This window comes from Oreochromis niloticus, linkage group LG16, assembly GCF_001858045.2.
Source record: "Oreochromis niloticus isolate F11D_XX linkage group LG16, O_niloticus_UMD_NMBU, whole genome shotgun sequence".
Lineage (NCBI taxonomy): Eukaryota > Metazoa > Chordata > Actinopteri > Cichliformes > Cichlidae > Oreochromis > Oreochromis niloticus.
In genome coordinates this window covers 6950351-6974152 of record NC_031987.2, presented here as the reverse complement: position 1 = coordinate 6974152, position 23802 = coordinate 6950351, and the positions used below count along the sequence as shown (strand labels likewise).

The 23802-nt window shown below is 40.6% G+C and overlaps 4 protein-coding genes across 5 annotated transcripts; 2 read left to right on the top strand and 2 right to left on the bottom strand.

The window, feature by feature from the left end:
- Nucleotides 1-8103: 8103 nt before the first annotated feature.
- Nucleotides 8104-9801, top strand: asdurf (ASNSD1 upstream open reading frame). The gene is made up of 4 exons (XM_025903777.1): nt 8104-8310; nt 8504-8557; nt 8722-8797; nt 9696-9801. The coding sequence occupies exons 1-4, from the start codon at nt 8236-8238 to the stop codon at nt 9734-9736; spliced, it is 246 nt and encodes an 81-aa protein (XP_025759562.1). The 5' UTR covers nt 8104-8235; the 3' UTR covers nt 9737-9801.
- Nucleotides 9718-12841, top strand: asnsd1 (asparagine synthetase domain containing 1). Its single transcript, XM_025903775.1, has 3 exons — nt 9718-11161; nt 11440-11621; nt 12567-12841. The coding sequence occupies exons 1-3, from the start codon at nt 9755-9757 to the stop codon at nt 12811-12813; spliced, it is 1836 nt and encodes a 611-aa protein (XP_025759560.1). The 5' UTR covers nt 9718-9754; the 3' UTR covers nt 12814-12841.
- zgc:136439 (uncharacterized) lies at nt 12809-15281 on the bottom strand. Its single transcript, XM_003458355.5, has 8 exons — nt 14901-15281; nt 14510-14599; nt 13956-14035; nt 13748-13863; nt 13557-13654; nt 13359-13427; nt 13226-13284; nt 12809-13044 (listed from the first exon to the last, which is right to left on the bottom strand). The coding sequence occupies exons 1-8, from the start codon at nt 15090-15092 to the stop codon at nt 12924-12926; spliced, it is 825 nt and encodes a 274-aa protein (XP_003458403.1). The 5' UTR covers nt 15093-15281; the 3' UTR covers nt 12809-12923.
- Nucleotides 15282-15528: 247 nt separating this feature from the next.
- Nucleotides 15529-23751, bottom strand: cnot9 (CCR4-NOT transcription complex subunit 9). 2 transcript variants are annotated; one of them, XM_003458363.5, is made up of 8 exons: nt 23408-23749; nt 23065-23250; nt 22098-22213; nt 18451-18560; nt 18248-18357; nt 18039-18137; nt 16903-16994; nt 15529-16460 (listed from the first exon to the last, which is right to left on the bottom strand). In XM_003458363.5, the coding sequence occupies exons 1-8, from the start codon at nt 23423-23425 to the stop codon at nt 16292-16294; spliced, it is 900 nt and encodes a 299-aa protein (XP_003458411.1). In that variant the 5' UTR covers nt 23426-23749; the 3' UTR covers nt 15529-16291. The 2 variants fall into 2 exon arrangements, with proteins under 2 accessions (XP_003458411.1, XP_005463420.1); XM_005463363.3 differs by having other exon boundaries at nt 18248-18560; nt 23408-23751.
- Nucleotides 23752-23802: the final 51 nt, after the last annotated feature.

Sequence of the window (23802 nt, the reverse complement as noted above, 5' to 3'; positions counted from 1 at the left end):
TCATTAACATCATTATTGTTATTATTATTATTATTATTATTATTATTGAAAGAAATTAAAGTTTTATACAGACATTTAAGGAAAATAATAAAAATATAAATAAGGAAATTAAACTGTTTAATTAAACTAACTATAATGGACGCAATATTGAAAAATTAATAATAGCATGCATGACAGGTAAAATTGTTAGCTAAAAAAATACATTAACAATGTTTTTAGCTTAAATATTTTGGTAAGACAATTAAAATTTTTTGAATAGTATTAAATATGTACAATATATGGCTTCCCCTCCCTGCGGGGGTTCTGAAGGTTTCTTCCTGTTAAGAAGGAGTTTTTCCTTGTCGCCAAGTGTCTGCCCATAGGGGGTCGTCTGATATTTGAGGTTTCTGTCTAATATTGTAGGGTCTTGACATTATAAAGAGGGTTGAGGCCAATGTTGTTCTAAATTAGTGCTATATAAATTAAACTCAATTGAATTTAATTAAAAATGTATTAAACTAAATATAGAACTGCCAAGCAAAGATGAGGAAGACCACAGAGGAGGTTCAAGGATGCAGGGGGTTTATGTCACGGAGGAAGATGCTAGGGATAGGTTAAGATGGAGGCAGATGATCCGCTGTGATGACCCCTAAAGAGAACAGGTGAAAGGTTAAAGAAGGAGAATATACAGGCCTGTTGAAGTTTTAGAGTGAAGTGACCACTAACCACTCATCAGGGTGGCTGTAGCTCAGGCGGTAGAGCAGCTACTGATCAGAAGGTTGGTGGTTCAATTCCTGTCTTCCCCTAGTCTGCATGCCAAATATCCTTGGGGAAGACACCCCAAGTTGCTGTCCGATGCATTCATCGGAGTATGAATGTGTGTGTGAATGTTAGGTAGAAAGCACTAAGAAAAATATGCTGTGTGAATGGGTATAAATGGGTGAATGCACAAGTTGTGTAAAGTGCTTTGAGTGCTCAAGATTGAGTAGAAAAGCGCTATATAAGAATGAGTCCATTTACCATTTTTGCTGTGACCATCTGCCAAAACTGGTTGCCAGGGAAAAATTTGTATTCCTCAACCAACTGTGTGGTTGCTTGAGGTTGCTGAAATTGGTCACAAAGAAGTGCAAAATGCTGCACCAAAAAAATCTTTGCAATCGCTTTGTTCTCTAGCAGATTGCAGCAGTTGACCGTAGTTTGCAATGGAAGACATCGGCTACAAACACTTGCCAAAGTCTATCCAAGTATCTATGAAGGATGTTTTTAGAGCAGCACCTTCTGTGTGACTGACAGTACCAGCAACCACCAGCAGCCACGTACCAGGTTCTCTCGCATTTGATATGGTAGACAACTCTAAAGCAATGCATGCATGATGTGAAGCCCAAATACTGTATATTAAAATATAGTCGAAAGAATTAGAAATAAAGCATACTGGAGAGTCCTGCATCAGCAAGTGTAAAAGTCAACAAACTGTTTAAGCATATATTTTTTATATGACATATATGTCATTATAACAATTTTATGTTCTGGTCACCACAATAAAGTTAATTTAGATAACTGAATGAGTGGCAAGACTTGCTTGTAGCGCACAGATTTTATAAGCTGTTCACATATCCAGAGTCTTAAAAAATTAATCCTACGTGGAAATGCCTTAAAATGCTTTTCTTTTAAGGGGCGACTACTCTGGTTGCATAGATGTATGTTTGAAAACAGCCCTTTGCCCCCTTTAATGGGCTACATGACCTCACAAAATATTGTTCTTAATAATTTGTGGACTCATTTGATTTTTTTTAACTCTTTCTGAAAGAAACATGAAGTTCACTTTGTACATTGTGGTTTTTATTGGAGTCTGAAAGAAGCATAAACCACAGTTTGCTTCAGCATGTGATTAACAGTTCTCTGCATGCATGTAGCTCGTGACATCTGGTTTCAAAACGGGAACATAGTAAAGGTGAAAAGGTGTTCGCCCTGGACTTTGGTCAACATTATGATGTCACAATGTCTTTGGCTGTCATTTATATACAGTCTATGGTATTTAAAGGTTACACATTTTATATACCAGGCATTTAAATGCTTTATTACAGTTACATAAATAAACTTTAACTGATGCATTAAAACACCATGACGCATGTGTAACTTACACATTTATACCCTAATAATACAATATTATTAGTGCTTCATTGAAGTATAAATATTATTTTGTGAAAATATTTGACAAACGTGCCAGGAAATGTAACTCATTTAATATTTTTGTGTACTCTATGTGTACTCTATGTGTAACATGTATGAAAACTATCTGCAGCTCTGTGATGCTGTAGATTAGAAATTTGAAGTCGTAATTTATATTTAATTTCAGTACTTTTCAAAATACAGAGCAGAGGCTTTACAATTTGCCAGCTACGACGATATATACCTTTTCTGGTAGGATATTACATCAGATTTACATAAAAACTGTGAGACTAATTTAATTACAGCTAATATCAGTAAAGACTTAACCTTTCACTTTAAATTAAACACTTTTATTTTTAGATCTAGTATGATTGTTTTGCATGCCATTCTTTCTTTTAAATCAAATCAGAGGAAAGCCAAAGACCAAGGGAGAGCAGAGTTATGTCAAAAGTTAAAGATTAATGGAGCATTTTCTGCCCACGTGATGCCTCATACAAAAGAAACTTTTGGTTATTGCGCTGACCTAGTGGAGCTGTTTACCTGCTGCTTGCTGCTGCAGGTGAGTTTGGAGGTAAACAGATAAAACTTGTGTACATAGTGCACATTCGGATGACTTGCATTTGTGCACTTTGTCAACAGAACAGTATTACGGCTGTAATTACAGGTTGCATGGATGAAGCCTCCTCGGCCCGCAATAAACACTCAGTGAACACCTGCATGCATGTTTCTTTTAACTGCACATTGTATGAACTCTGATCAGCTGAGTGAGACCCTCACTGAAACATCATGACTGCTCTCCAGTGACATGGTTCAGGTTTTTTGGGGGTTTTTTTTAGCGCACTCCGGTGAATAATAACCACACATACAGCCCTGTATTGTGCTCGGTCCTGTGGGGGCAGGTTCTATGTGGCTTTCATATTATACCACAAAGATCAAGTGCTTTACTTTTGTTGGGTTTGATGCAAATTTAGAGCTGTTGTTTTTATCCATTTGCAACACAAAACTCTGCACAAACTCAACTAAACCTTCCAGTTTTAGCGCCTCAGCCCTGTGGTGTTATGAAAGCTTAAGTATGAAAACAAAAATGCACTCTGTGAAGCTCCTAATCTGTCTCAAGGTCAAAAACACCCACAAACACACTGAACGCAGTCCATCAAAATGACATGTGACGAAGCAGAGCCTCTTTGCTCTTTGTGGGAGGATCTCATTGCAGTTCTGTTGGTTACTTAAATCCTTACTTGTTGCAAAAATACTCTAAAATCTGACGACCGGTTGCATCACATTCTGAAGAGTGTAGAAAGAAAAACTGCAGCTTTGTGATGCAAGAAAACAAATGCATCTCCAGAATTCTTTATAGGCGAGCATTCACGTGTAATTTGGCACTAAAGTATTGTTTACGATGTCCAAAATGCTTGGGATGTGTTTTAATGATCTTCATCTTCTTCCTTTCATAAATATTATTGCACTGGGTAAAGTAGTATAAGCAGGAGATGGTCACTCATTTCCTGCTTATTTATAGGCATGAGAAACGTTTATTCAAGGCTGGATTTCCAAGAGGAATCAAAGAGCAGATGCCTGAGTTGGATCTGTCCAAAGGTCGCAAAACTGCTCCAAAGCACAATGCTACATTCAATGATACAGTTTAACCTGAGCAGAAATATAAAACCAGAAATTTACTGTGCATCTAAGATGTAATCTGGTTCATAACCTCTTTAAATCTAACATTTGAGTTGTCTGTGATTCAAAATGTTAATTCATGATTTTAAAAGTTGCTAACTAGAAGCAAGTTTTTTTTAACTTTCTGGAAGCTGTGTAATTTGTTATTAATCTTATCATCTTATCCTTGTTATTACGAGCACCTTCCACTTAGAAGAAATGTGAATAAGATATTAATTTACTGGGTTATCTGTGTCCTGCTTAGGATTATATAAATACAATGCTCTCAATGGACTTTCCACCTTTTTGGAACACACAATGGAAAAGTTAATAATAGATGAACGGTAGTGCTAAAATAATAAACATTACAATTTCCATTTCCTGAAAATGTGCTTACTTAGCATCTGATAAGAGGTTAAAGATGTTTATACATTTTTTTGCATGCTCCATTAAAACCACTGACACTGATCTTCTCGTTATGATCCAATGTTCTGCTGGGACACCTGACTCCCGGCTTTCATTTAGATATTACTTAGACAAGCACTGTCCACCTAAAATGTGTTGCAGACTAACTCTGCACTTGTATGGAAATAGTACCCGCTGCGAGTCTGTGGTCTCCTCCCACAGGACAATGTGTACTCCTGCACCTTAAAACAACTCGAGGAACATAACAAAGATGTCGTACCTACATGTGGCTCTTTTGTCCTTATACTGCGGCTCCGGGTGGTTTGGGAAAATAAATTAGAAGTTTTTAGCTGAAGTGTATTTTATTTGTGTTTAAATAAAGGTCTAAATTGGAAGATTATTGTGATATTGAAATATAAAAATAAAATTATATTTTATTATTTTTCATCGCTCAAAATAAGCGTCACACTCGCGGAAGCCGGTATACCCGCCGAAACGCCGTGCATTTATCGAGACTTTCAACCCCAGGTAGGCCAATTATGGATCTTCGGATCCACATTATGTCAGCAGCTATTCTCCACCGTGAACTATGTTAAAAACAAACACCGCTCACACCTCACAGACGACAGCTTAGTTCTGCTTAAAGATGAAAGTGACTTCGTACAGCCCCGATTTGCAGACGCTGTGCGCAGAGGTTCAGGAGCAGAAGTTCCATTGTAAACATACTACGGCAAACCCGCTGCTTTTCAGCATCTCTTTATTGACCACTTTTCACACACGGTTGCTGTACGCATACAGCCGGCTGCAGCTTTTCAGCTCACAGCCCGACAACACAAGAGCAGAGAGCACAGACTTTAAGGCTGCGAGGCGTGATTGCGGGTGCAGCTCAGGTGCGTCCGACTCCCATGCAGCGGCACTGCAGACCACGCCCCGCCACACACATTAACCAGATAAAATGCATATTTAGGCAGAATTTTGCAAATATCTATTTTTCATTTTTTAGCAGCATAGTGCTTTTTTTCCAATTATTTTTTAAAAGTCAGGTCAAGGCTCCAAAAGCCCAAAGGTGGTATAAGGGAGGCGGCTCACAACAGTTTTTGTTTGCTACATGGATCATTTTAGTTCAGCTGGGTGTCCTTCCTTTTGTTAAATTTCTTTAAGAGTTCAAAATGTGTTAATTACATAAATAAAATGTAATTTTCTCTGTAGCACTTCATGGATTTCATAAGGAACACACTTAAGCTGTTCACACAAAGCATAAAGGTAAAAAAAACAATATATACAGTGTTATCTTCATTTTAGATGTCAAAACGTATTTGCGGCTCCCAGTGTTTTCTTTTGCGTGGAAACCGGGTCCAAATGGCTCTTTGGGTGTTAAAGGTTGCAGACCCCTGAGATAGACCAAAACTGTTTTTTGTAGCAGGTTGTAAACTTGTTTATTTCTGCTGTAGAGTTGGGAGTCTATGCGACTTGACTAATTTGTTGAGGAAGTCTCAAGTGGCCACTAGAGGAACTACAGTTTTTGGCCCCAGAGCACCACCCAGCATTCCAGAAGACCCAAAGGGGATCCCCCTGAAGATGCCACCCCCCGGGAGGTCCTGTGTTTAAGAATACTTTGGTGGTTTTAATGTTGAGTTTTACCATGATAACTGGTAATTACTAACAAATCCACTAATTTACAGACACAAAGAGAATCAGTGCAGCTTCTTTTAGCCCAGGTTCCTTCCAGTGGAATAATCCAGCCCTAAATTTAACTCTTAATGTGTGATCCAAGCAGGTTGGAGGTTGGGTTATTTTAGGACGAAGCTCTGTGAATGCACATGAAAACAAATGCAGTGCATATGCACTCTGTGCTGTCTCATTGCATGAGGGAGCAAAACTGACAGCGACAGGTAACATAAGCACGTATTTTGAGCCAGGTGATGACAATAGGCGCTTCAGTTCCTTTGTGATCTTTTTCAGAGCGCTCAACCGTCTCAAAGCCTGCACACACTGAGCCGCTACAAACAGATTACCAGCTCCACTATTAGTGGGCCGCTGTGTCAGGTAGCTGTCATCAGCGGTCAGGCGGCTGCTCTGTCATTTTGTGGCCATGTGACCTGCAGGTACGTCTGTTCCTGAAGGGATTCCGGGATGTGCAACAACAAGCTCTGTTTACATCGGCTAAATTTGTACTCCCTGGATAAAAATATGAGGATGACCTGCCTCTTGTGGCCCAAAGTTGTCTCACATTTACCAGCCGCAGCTAAAGAAGGGATCCAGGTGCAAGATGGGAAATCTCTTATTCATCTATTCTTTATGCTTCTCCTCTTTTTTGTGCTCTGTTGCAATGAAGGTATTAAAGAACAGCTCAGTCATATTTCAATAAAGTCTGATAAAATCCGAATACCCGAGGCCTGGCTCTTGAGGTCTCAAGGTCACAACACCTGATACAGAAAGATGACCAACCATCTGAGTGACCAAAGAAACAATGGTCGTAATCACCGTTTTGGGAGCACAACAGGGCTGTGGTCAGTTTAGTTTTTGTGGATATAAGGCCAAAGAGTTTTATATGTGCCTGACAACTCCACCACAGAACAATAAACATCAAAGGTCACAGTCTGGCCGGCTGTGACAGCCTGCGGCCGCCGTTCCTAAAATGACAGCCCTCGCTTTCAGGGAATGAGACTGCAAACATCTGACAGCTGTTTCCGATCAATAAGGCATTGCAGCTGAGTGGGCAGTGAACCAACGTGAGGCTTCAGGCAGGTGTGTTTGTCAAGTTTAAAAGGTGCTTGACCAGCTGCAGGAGCAAGAAATCAGCACTGGTGTCACTGAGGGGGTTTCGTTTTTATCAGCAGTGGAGTTATGCATGAGCTCAGACTGTTACAGCAGCTTTTCACTGCTCTAAGGAAGATCGGCCCACTGCTTTGGTTTGATTTCAGATTGCACTGGAGACTCCTAATGGCTTTGATGGTCCATAACGACAGTAATAAATATTTGGCCCAAATGTCATTAGGATGAGTCTAGCTACCCCAGCAGAGCCACAGGTTCACCTTTATAGACCGAATGTCAGGTGTGCTGTGGCATCGAGCCCACCCGACATCTGCAGTAACCCAGAGCTTGTGATGTGTGATCTGCATATTTGGTAACTGAAGATGTCCAGATTAGACCCAAGTGTGTCTGCTGTGTGGGGCAGGTTGACATCTGTGGTTCTAATTGAGAGAAAAGTGACAGTCATACCTAGACCTCACTTTCCCCGGGCACATTCTCCAGCTTTTTTAGGGGGGTCTAAGCCTGCTGAGAGACATCATCGCTCCTTCATGACCTATTGAAGGGTTTCCTACCAGTAAAAAAAATGCCTAAAACACCTCACCTGGGAGGAATCCAGGAGGCATCCTGGACATACATCACCTGAACCACCTCAGTAGGCTCCAAATAAGGCTGACTTTGATAAAAGTCTAATGAAATGAACATCGATAGACAGCCATGTTTAAGTGAATAAAAGGACTTTGGCTTATTTTGAAACTCTGACTGGTCTTGGTGCACATTAAAATAATGTTAATTGGATAATGCTTCACGTTAAGTCCCCAAATAAATGCCAGGAGTTTCAGGCTGACTACCTTTGGTGGTTGAAGAAAGTCTTGGAAGCTTGTGGTGACCCATTGATGTATATGGTGCATCCAAGTGCATTGTGGGATGGCAAACATGGCATGAAGAAACATATAAAAAACATAAATAAATAAAAGAAGGAATCATATCATATTTAACTGGTTTGCTCTGGTAAAAAAAAAAAAAGAAAAGAAAAAGTTAAAAAAAAAATAGACCATGTACAAATTAATATCTGTATTTTTTGATACAGATGAATGATACAGTTGAATGGCTGTATTACCGCCCACCAGCAGGAGGCAGTAGAGTTCAAACTGTGTAAACCTTCAGCACCCGGAAAAGCTTCCTTCTGGTTAGACACATGAGTTTACTCTGAACCGGGTTCGATTTTATTAGTAAAATCTCTGGACAGTTTTTCCTACGTTTCTTCGCACTATCATGTCTTCAAAAGGCTGCAGCAGTGACGAGCAGTTTGAAGGACAGGCCGCAGTAAAAGAAGAGCTGAACAAGAAGGTAGCGTTAGCCCAAACATGCTAATATGGCTAATGTGGCTGTAACAGACCACAGGATGTCTCCCAAATACATAGGTTTTTGGTTATTTTCGTTATGTATAATTATTCTGCCGCTTCTGTTAGCTTTATGTGTCTTAACAGATTCAGATAGTGTAGTTTTTATCGGTGAAACTTTCCGTGTTGCCAATTTACAGATTAAAGAGCAGAAGGTGCTTGTGGACGAGCTCTGCAATCTGAAGAAAAACAGGGTGAGTGGAGGAAGTGGAAAAGTCTCAAAATTTATTAGATCACATCATTATCTGTGCAGTTATGATGGGAAACACGCAAATCACATCCCTATGTTGTCAGGCTGGTGCAGTCATGTGTTTTGAGAGTGTAAATGTGGGTTAATGCAGATTGTTTCCCCCCTCAGAAAGTCTACATCCAGCAGAGGAACAGTAACATCTTCTTCGTAGGAGACAGAAGTCAGACACTCACTTCCTGCAAAAGTAAGATGAGAGAAGTGTCTCTGGTTGAGAGGTGAAAACTTCCGTGTTGGAAGTAAAGATGAACAAAAATTCTAAAAAAATTTTTTAACTGAGAGTTTTTTTTCTGAAAAATGTGATACATCATGTGACAAACAGGGTAGATTCCAGATTAAGATGCAAAAAACAGATTTATCCCGCTTTGTTTATTTTTTAACATCCATCCATCCATCCATCCAATCGTTTTCTGCTGCTATCCAGGATAGTGGGAGACTGGGGGCAGTAATCTAAGCAGAGAAGGCCAGACCTCCCTTCCCTAAAGACCTCCACTTGCTAATTTGGAAGAAGACCAAGGTGTTTCCAGGCCAGCTGAGAGATGTGATCTCTCCAGTTTGTCCTGTATCTATCCCAGGGCTTCCTCTTATAAGGACATGCCCAGAACATCTCGTCCAGTCCAGAGTTGTTCTGATCAAAACTCCATTAGATTTTCAAGAATATGTCGATCAAACTTCAGGCGTCGTTATCAAGACAAGCTAAAGATTGAAAAGTCACCGGCATCACTGTGGGGGTGTTTCTGAGCCGCATTGTTTATTTTAGGTTTATGCATCAGAAACTGCTCAATAAAGGACTTTATTCAGACGTAGGTTTGAGAAATATTTGCAGTGAGGTAAAAACAAACACTGGAAATGTTGGAAAGTCTTGTTACTCTTGGTTGTGTCAGTGCCCGGCTGTTTTTCTGTTCTGTCTTTGCCGGCTTTTCCTGTATTTACTCATTTTGAATTTGATGCCAGTGAAGTTGGGAACGGGGTCCCCGTTTTTAAAAAAAAAAAAATTAAACACTCAGCAGCGTGTTTTATGCTATAATAGGACTGTAGTGAAGGCTCTTATGGCTTATGTAACTAGTGCATTGTTCTGTTTGCAGAGGAGCTCGATTATATGAAAAAGGAACTTCAGGATATCTGAGGCCACAGCAACGCCGCGATGTGTGGGATCTTCTGTGCGCTGAGTCTGGCGTCCGCTCACTCTCAGTGGAACCAAAGAGTTTATGAACATTTAAAAAGGAGAGGGCCCAATTCGAGCCGGGACCTCACCATCACAGACTCAGATCTCAGCTATCGCTGTTTATTCTCTGCTCACGTTCTTCACATGAGAGGTCTTCTCACTGCTCAGCCGCTTCAAGACAACGCTGGAAACATCCTGCTGTGGAATGGAGAGATTTTCAGTGGCCTGCCGGTGACGCCAGAGGAGAACGACACCGCGGTTGTAGCTCAGCGGCTATCATCCTGCAATGCCCCTTCAGAGATTCTCGCTGTCCTGTCTGCTATTCGTGGACCTTGGGGGTTTGTTTACTACCAGAAGGCAGGAGACTACCTGTGGTTTGGCCGAGATTTCTTTGGTAGGCGGAGCTTATTATGGACATTTGACGCAGAGGCCGGTGAACTGACTCTAACTTCTGTGGCTGCTCACACTTCTGGTCCCAAACAGTGCGTGTGGCAGGAAGTCCCGGTAGCTGGTGTGTTCAGGGTTAACCTCAAGGCGGCAGCAGAAGCTGGCTGTGTGGCATTTGAGGTTTATCCGTGGGCTCATGCAGAAAGTGATGTCAGTAATGACACCATACCTCAGGTGTTGGAGTCTGTCCCGAGAGGCTGCAGTGCTGTGATGAACCAGTCGGGTCTTGAACTCTCTTCACCTGTTTTACCTATGAATGTGTCTCTTCCAGAAACATTAAATGATACAGAAATTCACTCAAACTCATGTCTGTCTGTGGAGGATCTGGAGAAGCTGCTGGGCAGCGAGGAGAAAATTGATGAGGTGAATCATCTCATCGACGTTCTCAGCGAGGCAGTGAGGAGACGCGTTCAGTCTCTACCTTTCAGGGCTCTAAACCTCTCTCCTCCTGCTGTTGACTGTGCTCGTGTTGCCATACTTTTCTCAGGAGGCATTGATTCAATGATCCTGGCTGCTTTAGCTGACCGTCACATACCTGCGCACGAGCCTGTAGACCTGCTGAATGTGGCCTTTAAACTACAGGAGCCCAAAAAGCAGAACAAGTCCTCGAGAAAGCCCAAAAATAAGCCCATAGATTTAAAAGCTGATCGGGAAAATTCCCAAGTGTTCAGCCCCTTTGACGTTCCTGACAGAATCACTGGAAGAGCTGGGGTCAGGGAACTACAAGAACTGAACCCTGAGAGGAAGTGGAACTTTGTGGAGATTAACGTAACGCAGGAGGAACTGCAGGAAAAGCGCCTGGAGTGTGTCTGTCACTTGGTGCATCCACTGGACACAGTGCTGGACGACAGCATCGGCTGTGCTGTTTGGTTTGCTGCAAGAGGAGTGGGATTCATTGCGGAGGGCGACCACCAGAGGCCATTCACGTCGTCGGCAAAGGTGAGAAAGAGCGGAGTTTCTTTTGTAGGAAGAGCTCAGTATAACTTCTTTTTAATTTGATGAAACTGTCCTTTGAGGAGGATTCTCAGGAATAAAACAGTTTGGGTCATAAATGGTGTTAAAGGCCAATTTAAGATAGATTAGGATTATTGTGAGCTTTGAATCATGTAAAGCTAGAAAAATACAGAGCTGGTGGAAAGCAAAATTAGTTCACATTTAATTTTAAAAACTTGTTATCAGAGACGTTTCTGATTTTTGTTCGTTTGTCGTGAGTGCAGGTAATTTTGACCGGAATTGGAGCAGATGAGCAGCTGGCTGGTTACTCAAGGCACCGAGTCCGGTTTAAGACCTCTGGACACGAAGGCTTGATCCAGGAGCTGGCCATGGAGCTGGGCCGGATCTCCTCCAGGAATTTGGGCAGAGACGACAGAGTGATCGGGGACCATGGAAAGGAAGCTCGGTAGGTCTACAAGTGAAGCTTGTTTTGTCTGTGTGGTGGGTAAGATGTTTATTTTAATGAATCTGGGGTCTTTAGAACATCCCATGTGTATCCTTGATGTCTAACAGATAGGTGGAGTTTTCCTTCCTGATGTTTTTAAAAAAAAGTGCGCAGCTTTTACAGATTTGCTGTTGTTTTCTATGTCATGTTTTTAAAACATTTTACTGCCACCTGCTGTCAGTAAGCAGAACCATTCAGGGAAAAACTGAAAATGAAATCGACTTGAAATAATATTTTTGTTCATGTCTGGTTAAAATTTAAGCAGCATGCTGTTTCTGTTTGATTGAAGGATGTGCCGTCCATTTCTGTGAATTTTCTACAGGCGGAGATTTTAAACTGAGGTGTCTGTACACAGATAATGAAGCTAAATACCACTTTCATAGCTTTAATATAAGGTTGTAAACTGGAATGGGTTTTGAAATTCTGGCTGATACACAAATTATATATTTTTTTTAAAAAATTGTAGTTATTATGATAAAGTCTCAGCTTTTTTTTTTCCTCTAAGTTTGAGCTCTTTAAATATCCGAAGTGGAATAAATGTCCTCTTATTTGCAGATCGGCTGGTATAAGTTTTATTTGTCAATAAGTGCAAAGAGCGCAACAAATTGTGCTCTTTGGGAATTTTTAGTGTAAATAAATCATAATTTGACAAAAATGTTTATTTTTTTCATTTAATCATAATTGAACTGAGAGTCATGAACAGTTAATACAGCTCCCCTCCACAGCACTCTGTAAGGTGGCTAAAAAAAAAAATATCACAGTGGGTGTTTTATCTCTTGATATTCTTAAAAAATTAATGCCATGTATGAAATCATGACTGGTGTACTGGTTGAAACTGCAGCTCCGTGTAGAATTTATTTTGAGCACCGCAGATTAAAGCCGCTCTCCTCTGTGGACTCTCTGCAGGTTTCCGTACTTGGACGAAGATGTGGTGAGCTACTTGAATTCGCTTCCCGTGTGGCAGAAGGCCGATCTGTCGCTTCCCCGAGGAGTCGGCGAGAAACTACTCCTGAGGATGACAGCAAAGCGACTGGGCCTCGGTCAATCGGCCGTCCTGCCCAAGAGAGCCATGCAGTTCGGCTCCCGCATTGCAAAGATGGAGAACAGCCGCGAGAAGGCCTCGGACAAATGCACAAGACTCCACATTGTTTAGATTAATAAAATAACATTTATAGAAAAGATTCATCATAAAATTAAAGGTGTATTTACAGTCACACACAATGATTTTCTTCTTGGATCAGTTTCAAAAAAATAAACTTCCTTTTACACCATGTACGACTCAATGTCCTGAAGTTTTTCTTTGAAGTACAGATTGCATTCTACATATGATGGCAAGTTTCCAACATCAAAACGCCCAGAAATCTCCTGAATGTAAACAGGTTTCCTGAAAAAAAAAGAAGAAGAAGAAATACAACAGTCTGCCATCATCTAAGCTTGAGTGTCATTTAAGTGTATGAAAAATACAAGAACAGATTCAAAATGAAACCCTGATTCCTTCTGAAACACACAAAAAGCTAAAGTTATTTATTTGGAGTAAAACTCAGATTTCTCTCAGCTGAAATTACCTCGGGATGAGCCAAGACACAAAGTTTCCCGGAGCGTCTTTCTCTGTGATCGGAGCATCCTGCGGATATATGAAGCTTCTCATTAATAATAAAAACATAACTTAATTGTGGAGTGTCGGATTATTTCGTTTACCTTTTTTTCCTCGAGGAAAGTGTCCAACAGAGGAAGACTTCTTTTTGAAAACACGTAGAAACAAGGGCACTGAAAACCAAAAATAGTCAGCGCTGTGTTCTGAGTCTGAGTAAAGTTCCATCTTTTATTTACAGTCTTTAATCCTAAGATCCTTGAGTGTATATTTTACCACATTCTGACTATTTGTGTTGAACTTACTGCTCTCCTGGACTTTGTCTCTGAGGGAAGAGGCTTCTCCTTCATACAGAGGACACGAAGATCAGTGTCTGCCTCCAGGATTCCATATTTCTGGGTTTCTGAACACACAAACATAGAATACAGAACTAACAGGGAAGAAGACGCAAAGCCACAGCTGATGTTGGACACGTGAACAGCTTTATTAACCTCACCCTCGTCTTTGCACTGATACGACAGCACAAGGCAGCTGTCTTCACACTTTGACTGGACATCAGAGAACCTCTTTTTAACTTTCCTGAGGCTGAAATCTTCTTTGAAGAGGGTGTCACTGTTCAGGATGGACAGGGAGAGAGCTACATCTCAGAGCTGTTTACACACTCAAAACTACAGTTTACCATGAGCTAAGGAACACAAACTTACCCTCCGATAACTATGACATGATCTTCTATGTTAAAGTGCTTTACAGCGAGCTGCAGGCAGGCCACGGCGCCTAGTCGTTCCTGGTGAAGGACGAATCAGTCCAGTTAATCAGCCAGATCAGAGAAAAAAATCCCTGCCTGACATTGGAATCAACAGCTTACTTAATGCACAAGAGCTTCAGCATATTTAATGAAACTATGCAAAAATTTACCTTCATGCTCTGACTATTTTCAGAATTACAGGCCCTCGAAGTGCACAGGAGTGGGTTGAAAATTTGCATGCTTTAATTATTTTTTCCTCTCACAATTTCACAAGTACAGGAGATATCCACAAGAAGTTTTCAGGGCTGAAAACTCATTTTTACATCCACTCCAAATTTCATACTCTAAAGGCACGGGGTGTAAAATCAATCTAGTCGCAGTTTTTATCAGAGCTTAAATGTATTTTGGATAGAGCGTGGTGTGTTGAAAACCTCAGCACTGCGGTGCATGTGTAAAAAAAATCTTTAGATTACAGGTCAGTGGACGGTATGGAAGCGGAGTGTAAAGGATTACATCATTGCTTGTCGTCTGGTCGCTGAGGATCTGGACATTTGTGAAATTTGTCGCCCATTCTTCAAATGCCCTGAGGTACAGAGCGTTGGTCTGTGGAGATCAGCAGAGGATAAGAGTGGGTCACAGACCTGCACGTTACCGATGAAGGTAGAAAATATCTGAACTGTAAACAGAACATTTGAAACAAGGACAAGACCAAAGCATTATAAGCAAACTTTAATCATTACATCAGAAGAGAAGGTACTCATTGTGCCTAACATTTTATCTCTATCTATTTGACTAACATGTAAAGTGAATCAGGGAACTATCTATGATGTGTTTGTACACACAGAGTCGGATCAGATTCCTGTGAAATGGAGTTAGTTATTGGACCTAGTTACTGGTTATTTACCACGACATAGATGGTGTCCACGGAGCCGGACACGGTCAGCGCGTGGATCCAGTGTGAGCTCAAAGGGCACCGACCGACGGGCAGCAGCGGCTTGGCGACGTGCGCCAGGTCGGCGAATCTTCCGGTGGTGTCCGCCAACACATCTCTCTGGAGCCTGGTTCCGTACCCGGCGGCGAGAATCACGGCTTTCATTTGAACTCTGTAACCCGAAGGGCTCCCGACGAGCTGTCAGGTGCTTTGCCGGGAGACTCAACGGCGCATTAGCGGGTACAAACCGAGAGAAGTTGGGCAAAGTTTGAAAACTGTCCACAGACCAGCTTCTGAATATTCTCGCGAGGTTAGCGTCCAACTAGTGGCAGGATACGCGAGATCTGCGGTCTGCTCAAACACTGAGACCATCGCTTCCGGTTGCTACTTTCTAAATTAAAAGTAATTCTCCTAGGAATTTCACTGTAAAAGAAGATTTGTAGGATTTTAGCTGTTAAACAACAAAGCCGCAAATAATGGAACTATTTAAATAAAAAACCCCAATAAAAAGTGCTTGCAGTCATATTATTGAGCTATAGATTGACAGTCAAATTCCATACACAGTCTAATCACACATAAAGGGCACTGCCAGGGGCAGGAGTTCAGTGTAAAATTGTTTATTTGTGAAATATTGCCAACAAGTGCAGTCCAGCTCAGATTTATTCAGAACAGAAATCTTTTTTTTTTCTTTACACAAATGTGCCAGCAAATGTACAGAATATCACTGTATTACTAAACTGCTGCACATACCAGTGTGCACATCTGGAAAGAGACATAAGTAGTCCCATTAGAAACACAACAAACAAGAGTATGTATGTAATGTGGGATGTAACTGTAGGATCCAGTGATAGCAAGAGGATATTTACAGCGAGTACCATCTTATTTTAATTTACCTGTAATCTGTGTGGTGATAATCATGGCGAAATGTATTTGTAGTTACTGCAGCAGTAGACACATTTTAATATTAGTTTGTCTGTTGTTTCATATAAAACGGAATGCATTTTAATGCATATTTATTTACTTTCTAAAAAGGAAATGTCAGTTAATTTCACTGTTTAACAAAAATGCAGGAGTGTTACCGTTTTCCTTTTTTTAAACCGCAAAATATCCTACCTAAACATTTCTTTATCAACCTGTTTCAAGGAAAACATCAGCCAATGTATCATTATTGGATTTTCAAATATTCACAAAAGTTTCAGAAATCCTACAGTCTGGGTTCCTATAAAGAAGAAGATGTGGAAAAATAAATGACCCAAAAGCAAAAATATCTTCTTCCATCATGTTGTTTACTTTTCAGTCTTAGCACCACATGTGACAGAATACAAATTCAAGTCCATTTGTGTCTCCTGTGAATTCATGCTTCTTCACTGCGGGGCCAGCGGGATGCCCCGGGCGTCGGTCACTTGGCCCTCCTGCAGGTTTTTGACCAGCTGAGCCAGCCAGCGTTTGGTGGTGGTGTCATCCTTCAGCACCTGGGCGAAGGTGCTGTCCTTCAGCTGGTCGGGTAGACACTGACGGAGTGCCTCTCTGGCTCTGAGGAAGGAACAACACAAAACCTCCTTTTAATGAAATTGAACTTCAAACTTGATGAAAACACTCAATGAAAGTGCAGAGATATCCTTTCCAAAAAATTAATGTCAGGTTAAAAAGAAGAGTAAGGCAAAAATAAAAAAAAATATAATTGTCCTAAAAGATAAACAGCTTCAACATGTAGTGCATTTTTCTGTCTATGCAGTTATTCCCAAGTGTTTCAAACAAAGCCGCAGCTATTACATCTAATACAACCTGTTATCATGAACTGTTTTTACACACACAAACATCTCATGGTATAAAAACTACCACAGTGTATTTTTGCAATAGCTCCTCCTAGTGGCAAGCTGACTGAAGTCTTCAAACAGCGAAGCCAGTGTTATACAGATCAACAGTTAAAACTCGCAAGCACACAATAAACTGCAACAGAGTAAAGATGCTCTACCTGAGATTATCTGAAAGGCGAAGGTAGCAGCGGACAACGTGCTTCAGCAGCCGAGCTGATGGTTCTTTGGAGAGCTGCAGCACCATTTTACCCTAAAGATGCAAACATGATGGAGACAGCAGCTGTAGTTACATCCAGCAAACAAAGATCCCGACCCACACACCACAAATCAACAAATTATTATTTAAAGAAAGCACTCAAACTACATTTGAGTTAAAGATCAGTGTGAAAGCCTCAGAAAACTCCTGTTAATGTCTCGATTTATTTGACTTTTTTCCCTCCTAATGATTTCACCAGGTTGCCCACACCTCACAGTTTGAGAACCACCAAACTGGATCAAAAATTTTTATTCTGACTGAAGATTAAAGTTCAGCTGTGAACACGTGACAGGATTTTACAGCGTGCTCTTTACACATCAAAGGCAATGAATGTGACATGGGCTCATTTTCTTCTGTCCTTGGTACATTTATTTGATCAGCTCCCTGTAGATGGATTACATAAATCAAATCAGTGGAGTGCAGTAAATATTGTTACTATGCTGCTCTCAACATCTCAAGGGTTTATTTTTTTAAATTTATTTTATAGGCTCAATCATGTGACATGAACCATGCTGCATGCCACCGCAGCCTGGGCTAGTTTGTGATGTCCGTGCCCAGTTGGGTTTTTAAAACACCAAAAAGAAACATTAACACAAGACTCTAGGGTTCAAACTGCAGTGCAACGAACTGATTCCTTTTGAAAAATAAAGTTTAGTTTTAATATGAAGTTTACGTTCTGAAGTTAGGGAATTTCACTTGCTGATAATGACTGAAAATTAATTGTTGAAAAAAAAAACTAACTGTGGACCATTTCTGCTTGGTCATAATTGACAGCGAAGTAAAGATGTGACTTGATGCAGATTTTCTTCTGGTCAGTTTGTAAAAAGCTTTGAACAGACAATTGGTTTTTAAATATCAGTTAGTGTCAGTTTATTCCGAACGGTTATCAAAAGTTTTTAATTCTGTCTGGACTTTTCAACAAATTACGAACAGAAATCAGTGTGATTAAACCACTCTTCTTGTAACTGATGATGTGTCAACATGGCACAGAAAGTCTATCTGATCATGTCCATGCATATCTTTACAGCAAACACTTACAAGGATCATTGCCACATGGGAGAAACGCTCATAAGTCTGGCATATGTAAGCCAGCCCTGTGTCATCAAGCAGTATCTTCTGCAGTATGAAGGTAGCAACCTGAAAAAAATAAACATGCGTATAAAGATTTCTCGCTAGTAGTTGTCAATATTATGCTGCGGGCTATCTGTAAAGGTTTAGACTACTTTAAAAACAGAATAGCTGCGTACCGTCTTAGAGAGCTCACTTCCTGATTCCATAATGCGGAGACAAAGCGGGATGATTTCAGTTGTGAGAAGAAAGTTAATCACTTCTTGTTCATCCGTTTTGACCAAGGCACCTGCATTAAGTACAAACAGACATCTTAACACCTGTACACGCACACTTTGAATGATAAAAACTCGTTTCATAATACAATGAGAGGAGAGCATACCTATGACTCCAAGGCTGGTGAGGCGCAGGTACTCAAATGGGCGCGTTTTGCTCACAGTGTGCAAAAAGGGATAAAGGAAAAGGGGAATGTGGGCTGCGAGGAAAGCCGACCTGGCAAGATATTAAAAATTAAAAGAAAAAAGAAAAATACTTTTAAATCAGTGTAACCACACTCGTATCAAAAACATATATCGTATTTTTCGGACCATAAGGTGCACTGGATTATAAGGCGCACTGTCGATGAACGGGTCTGTTTTGATACATAAGGCACCAGAATATAGGGTGCATCGAGCGAAACAAAACCCTCAGGTTAACTTGTGGAAAGTTAGCGTTCATCCTCCAGCTTCACTGTGTTTATGTTATGCTAACATAGCTGTGTCGCTAACGATCACGTAGCACATCACTAAATACCAGCTAGTCCAACTTCAGTAAACCTACAAACATCACTGCTGTTAAGTTTTCTGTGTTCATTTATATTGTAAGTACGGAGCCCCGCAAGGGACATGGGAGAAAAAAAACATTAAGATGAACTTTTGCGAGATCTCGCAAATGTTTTGGCCGCATCCTTCGGAGGCCACCAGCTCGAAGCCGACCGGGAGGTCAAGGCACGATGTGCCTTGTTCCCCCCGGTTGTAGTGGGCCTCGACCTCCTGTTAGCTTCGAGATGGTGGGTAACAGACGTTTCCGAAAACGTCGGAGCACTTTTGCAAATATGTGATGTCTTGATAAACCGAGCAGATATTTGATGTTTACACAGCTACATTCACACCGGAAAATATCTTAAAAATTTATTTTGTGACCCAGAAAGAGTAATATTAAAACAAAGTAGCTGCCACCATTGTTAGAAATGAATTGGCTGGGCCGCGCTATGAATTCTGGGATAGGTTGGGTAACGAAGGATACACCGACTCGGCCTTCAAATGTGACCTGCGAAGTATGCAGTCCATTTTGCGAGATCTTGCAAAACTTCATCTTAATTTTTTTTTCTCCCATGTCCCTTGTGGGGCTCCGTATGGAAGTGATAGCAGAGCTGTACGTTTTAATTCTTTCAGAAATCTCTCAGTCAGAACATGGTATATCATGTTTAGGTGGAAACTAGCGAGCTAACGTCCTGCTAACTTCTAACTCTGTTAAATTTAATAAATTCTGTTTTCATGGATGCCTGGATGTTAAACTTAATTGTTACACCTGGTAAAGCAGCAACACTGATCATTTTATTAAAGATGAAAGAATTTAGACAGTTTTTAACTCTCACTGATACCGCAGTGTTCGTTTGACTGTGGGACCTGAAGGGGATGGAGTTTGGGCCTAGATACTCCGAGTCTGCGAGGCTCCTGACTACGGTAGCTGTAATGCTCTGACAGTCCATGAAGCGGTGCGGCTTTGTAACTTACCAAAGTCGTACTAAAACATTTTTTGACAGATTTTTGGGTACCGTGTACTAGAGATGGACCGATCCGATATTACGTATCGGTATCGGTCTGATACTGACCTAAATTACTGGATCGGATATCGGAGAGAAATAAAAAATGTAATCCGATCCATTAAATATAAAAAAAAAAACACCTCACAAAACTTGCGACACGGCGTAACTCGGCTCATAACGTAGCACGTCGGAGCAGTGTGCTCACGTGATAGAGCTGCTGTGTGTATTTGTAGCCTCGCTACCAAACCAGCATTTCATCTCCGAGGAAGTTATCCCAGAGAGAAGTAAAGCAAGTGTGTAAGTTCATCTCTGAATGTTTGTAAAGCATTCCCACATTAAGCTTAACAACCGATATATGGAGCGACTGCCTCTCTCTCCCCCTCACCTTCCTGCGGCTACTTCAATCGTGAAACTGCTTAATGATCAGCTGATCGGCTTTTCTGTCGCGAGTCCGTCTCTCTTCTTTGTTTTTGGCCCACTTTGCACCAGAAAGAGGAAACCAGCGGCGGAACAACAGCAGCACGTTTAAGCTTGATAAGCTGTCGTTAGAATGTATTTAATATTACTTTCTAGAGCAGGATCCTTTTCTACGTAGCTGACGGCTGGTAACTGTGCAGGGGCGGATCTAGCAAAGTGTAGCCAGGGGGGCCGATAGGGCATGAACAGGGAAAAGGGGGCACAAAGACATACTTTTCTTTCTTATTCTCATTTAAAATGTCTAGCTTTTAATAAATAATTATCTGAATCTTACACCCAAAGTTTTAATCTGATGTAAAATGTATAGAAGTCCATTACTGTATATAGTAACTGTTAAGTCTAATATACCCTAGTAAGCTATAGTACTTTTTTCTTTGAGAAGGTACCATCTGTGCAGTCTGCAATTCTGTTGAAGAAAGATGTTGAATCTATTTAATTATTCTTGAAAAATAATTGATTTCTGTGCATTTTTTTCACCCTGCATCAAATTAAAGTTGATTACATCAATTAAGCATCATGAGGTGGAGGGTGGTTCCCTTTTTTTTTTTTTCCTGGGAGTTTGCAACCCTATTAGTTAGGTTGCTTAATATTTCTGCTAAGTACTCTTTAAAATACCAGAATAGGGAGGATTAAGTTTATTAGATTGATCAGTATTGCTGAACTATGAAATATTTTGGGCGCAGTGTATTTTTTTACATACAGGTATAACAGAATAGCTTTAGTGTTGTTGTTTATTTAAACTTGAGTATGAACTTATACAAAATGCAGCAATATATTAAAAAACAGTTTTATTGATTAAAAAACACACTATATCGGATTCATATCGGTATCGGCAGATATCCAAATTTATGATATCGGTATCGTATCGGACATAAAAAAGTGGTATCGTGCCATCTCTACCGTGTACAACATAAAATCGGTCCGAGGTCAGTAAGCACAACCAGAATCCATACATTAGGTGCACCGGATTATAAGGTGCACTGTTGATTTTTGAGAAAATTAAAGGATTTTAAGTGTGCCTTATAGTGTGGAAAATTAGGTACTTTCATTTAGAGCTGCCACGATTAGTCGACTAGTCACGATTACGTCGACTATCAAAATCGTCGACGACTGATTTAATAGTCGACGCGTCGTTTGAAGCTTTGTAAGATCACAAAAGACGCAGGAATAAGTAGTAGGATTTAAAAGTGTAATAACGGACTGAAACAGAAGATGGCAGCAGTGCATGTAAAGGATGCCAGCTGCCGTTAAACCCCGAAGAAGAAGAAGCTGTGTCCCAGAATTTATAGTGCGGCCCAGCGCAGTTGTCAACAATGGCGGCAGCTAGTTAGTTTTAATATTACTCTTATTATTCTTTCTGGGTCACAAAATAAACGTTTAACATATTTTCAAGCTGTAAGTTTTACGTCCAATCGATGCATGATCTGATTAGTCGACTAATCGCAAAAATAATCGGTGACTAGTCGACTATCAAAATAATCGTTTGTGGCAGCCCTACTTTCATTTAAGGCTTAAAAGCCTTGTTTGTATCAGTGAAAAGAAAAGGTGAGGTAAAACATAAAAAAAGAAGCATGGTTCGAGTTTAGTTTTCTGAAATTCCTGATTGAAACAGAACAAATGAAGGTAAATAAAGTGGATAAAACTCAAACTGCTCTGTATTAAAGGCTTTCTTTAGTATTACTCTGCTCTGCAGTAAAGGTTTTTCTTTAGTGTGACACAATTAAAGCTTCTAATTGTCCCCTTACCGTGTCTCTGGGTGTGAGGCAACACACTGCAGGAGTGCCAAGGCATTGCACACTCGGTTAGACTGATGTGCTGTGAGTGTCGGTGGGTTAATGGATGGATAGATGTTCACTATTTCCTACAACGAGAAAGGAATGCATCAATGGTGCACAGCAAACGACACTGGGCAAACAGAACTCAACAAGTGGTATAAACTCTAATGGTAGGTAGAGATAAAAAACGCTTACAACCATTTCAAGACCTAGTGCCCTGGAAGTGTCTTATAAATTCAGGTCAAGTTTTAAAATATACTAAGAGCTCTTAACAACAAGCAACAAGTACCAATGTAACATATTATGTACATAAAAATAAATATAGCAAAATAATTCAGAGTAATGAAGAAGGGTTTAGTAGCTCACTTCATGTGAGTGGTCTGTAAGGCCTAGCTGCTGTGCAAACATGGCATGACTTGTAGTCCCTGACACTAATGGTTGTGCTGAATCTTTGTAAAGCCTATGGCGTAGCTTATGTAAGTAGCCATGTTGTCAACATCATTTATGTTTTTGTGCATTATGTGTTAATTAGTGTGTCTTCTGGTGTTTTATATGTGGAGCCAGCCGACAGGAACAAATAAAATGCTGGTACTTTATTACCTATATATCTTTCTCCAGTAATCTGTTGACATTTGTGAATCCTTATATTGAGGAGATCCCTTATATTGAGGAGATGATCGTTATTCTGTCACTGAGAAATTCAAAAACTAAGGTGAAATTAACAGGGGGAATCTATAGTACTGGATAGGCCAATCACAGTACGTGCTGTGGATGCTGTGTGTGTTAAATTTCTAGAAGGGTGCATGTCCAGTTATGCCATAGGGTTAAAGATTCAGGTTTGATTTGAAGCATAAATTCCTAGTAACACCCTAACAAAAAAAAAGAAAAAAAGAGAGATCCTGATTTCCAACAGGTAGAGAGAGGCAACAGATCTTACCTGCAGGAGAGCAGCGATAGTGCCACAGGAATGCCAAAGCATCGGTGCCAAGTCTGGCACAGATTCGCGTTTCTTGCTGAGCTCCAGCAGGGCATTCTCTCTGGTCTCTGGGCTGGACAACTCATTGATCCACTGATAGATCTTTTCCCGGTCTACCTGAGCCAGGGCTGTGACATTAGATACAGCCTGTAAAAGGCAAAGTGAGTTTAAAAAGCATGTCGTCTTGGGTCTGTGTTTGAGAATGGGTGGTCAATGTTTTATGTAAATCAAACAAAAGGATGAGGAAGCTCCATGTTAAGACGGTTCGAGACTTCAAAGCAAAGTAAGGTGAAATTACACTCACCGCTCCCGTTGCAAGCATTCTCCGAGGCTCTCTGTGGCGTCTTTATGTCGTTATAAACAACTAAATTTGATTAAGTGTGGTGAACGTGGTTGCAATGCAAGTAAGTTGGCGTAACTAGCACGAAGCTAGCCCGAGCTGACTGCTAAATGTCCTGGCCTATGAAGACAAGTACCCGTGTACATTAACATAACTTCAAATTTGCCGAAATAAAGGGAAAATGAATACTATCAGTCTAATTTGTGCGCTTTAAACCACACTAATTAGCTCAAAACTAAACGTAATTCACACTAAAACTAAAGCGAGGCTTAGCTTGGCAGACCCGTAGACAGCCTTAATACAAATAAGTGAAATATCGCGAGATGAAGATCCTCGGTCATTACTTCCGTTGTAAATTT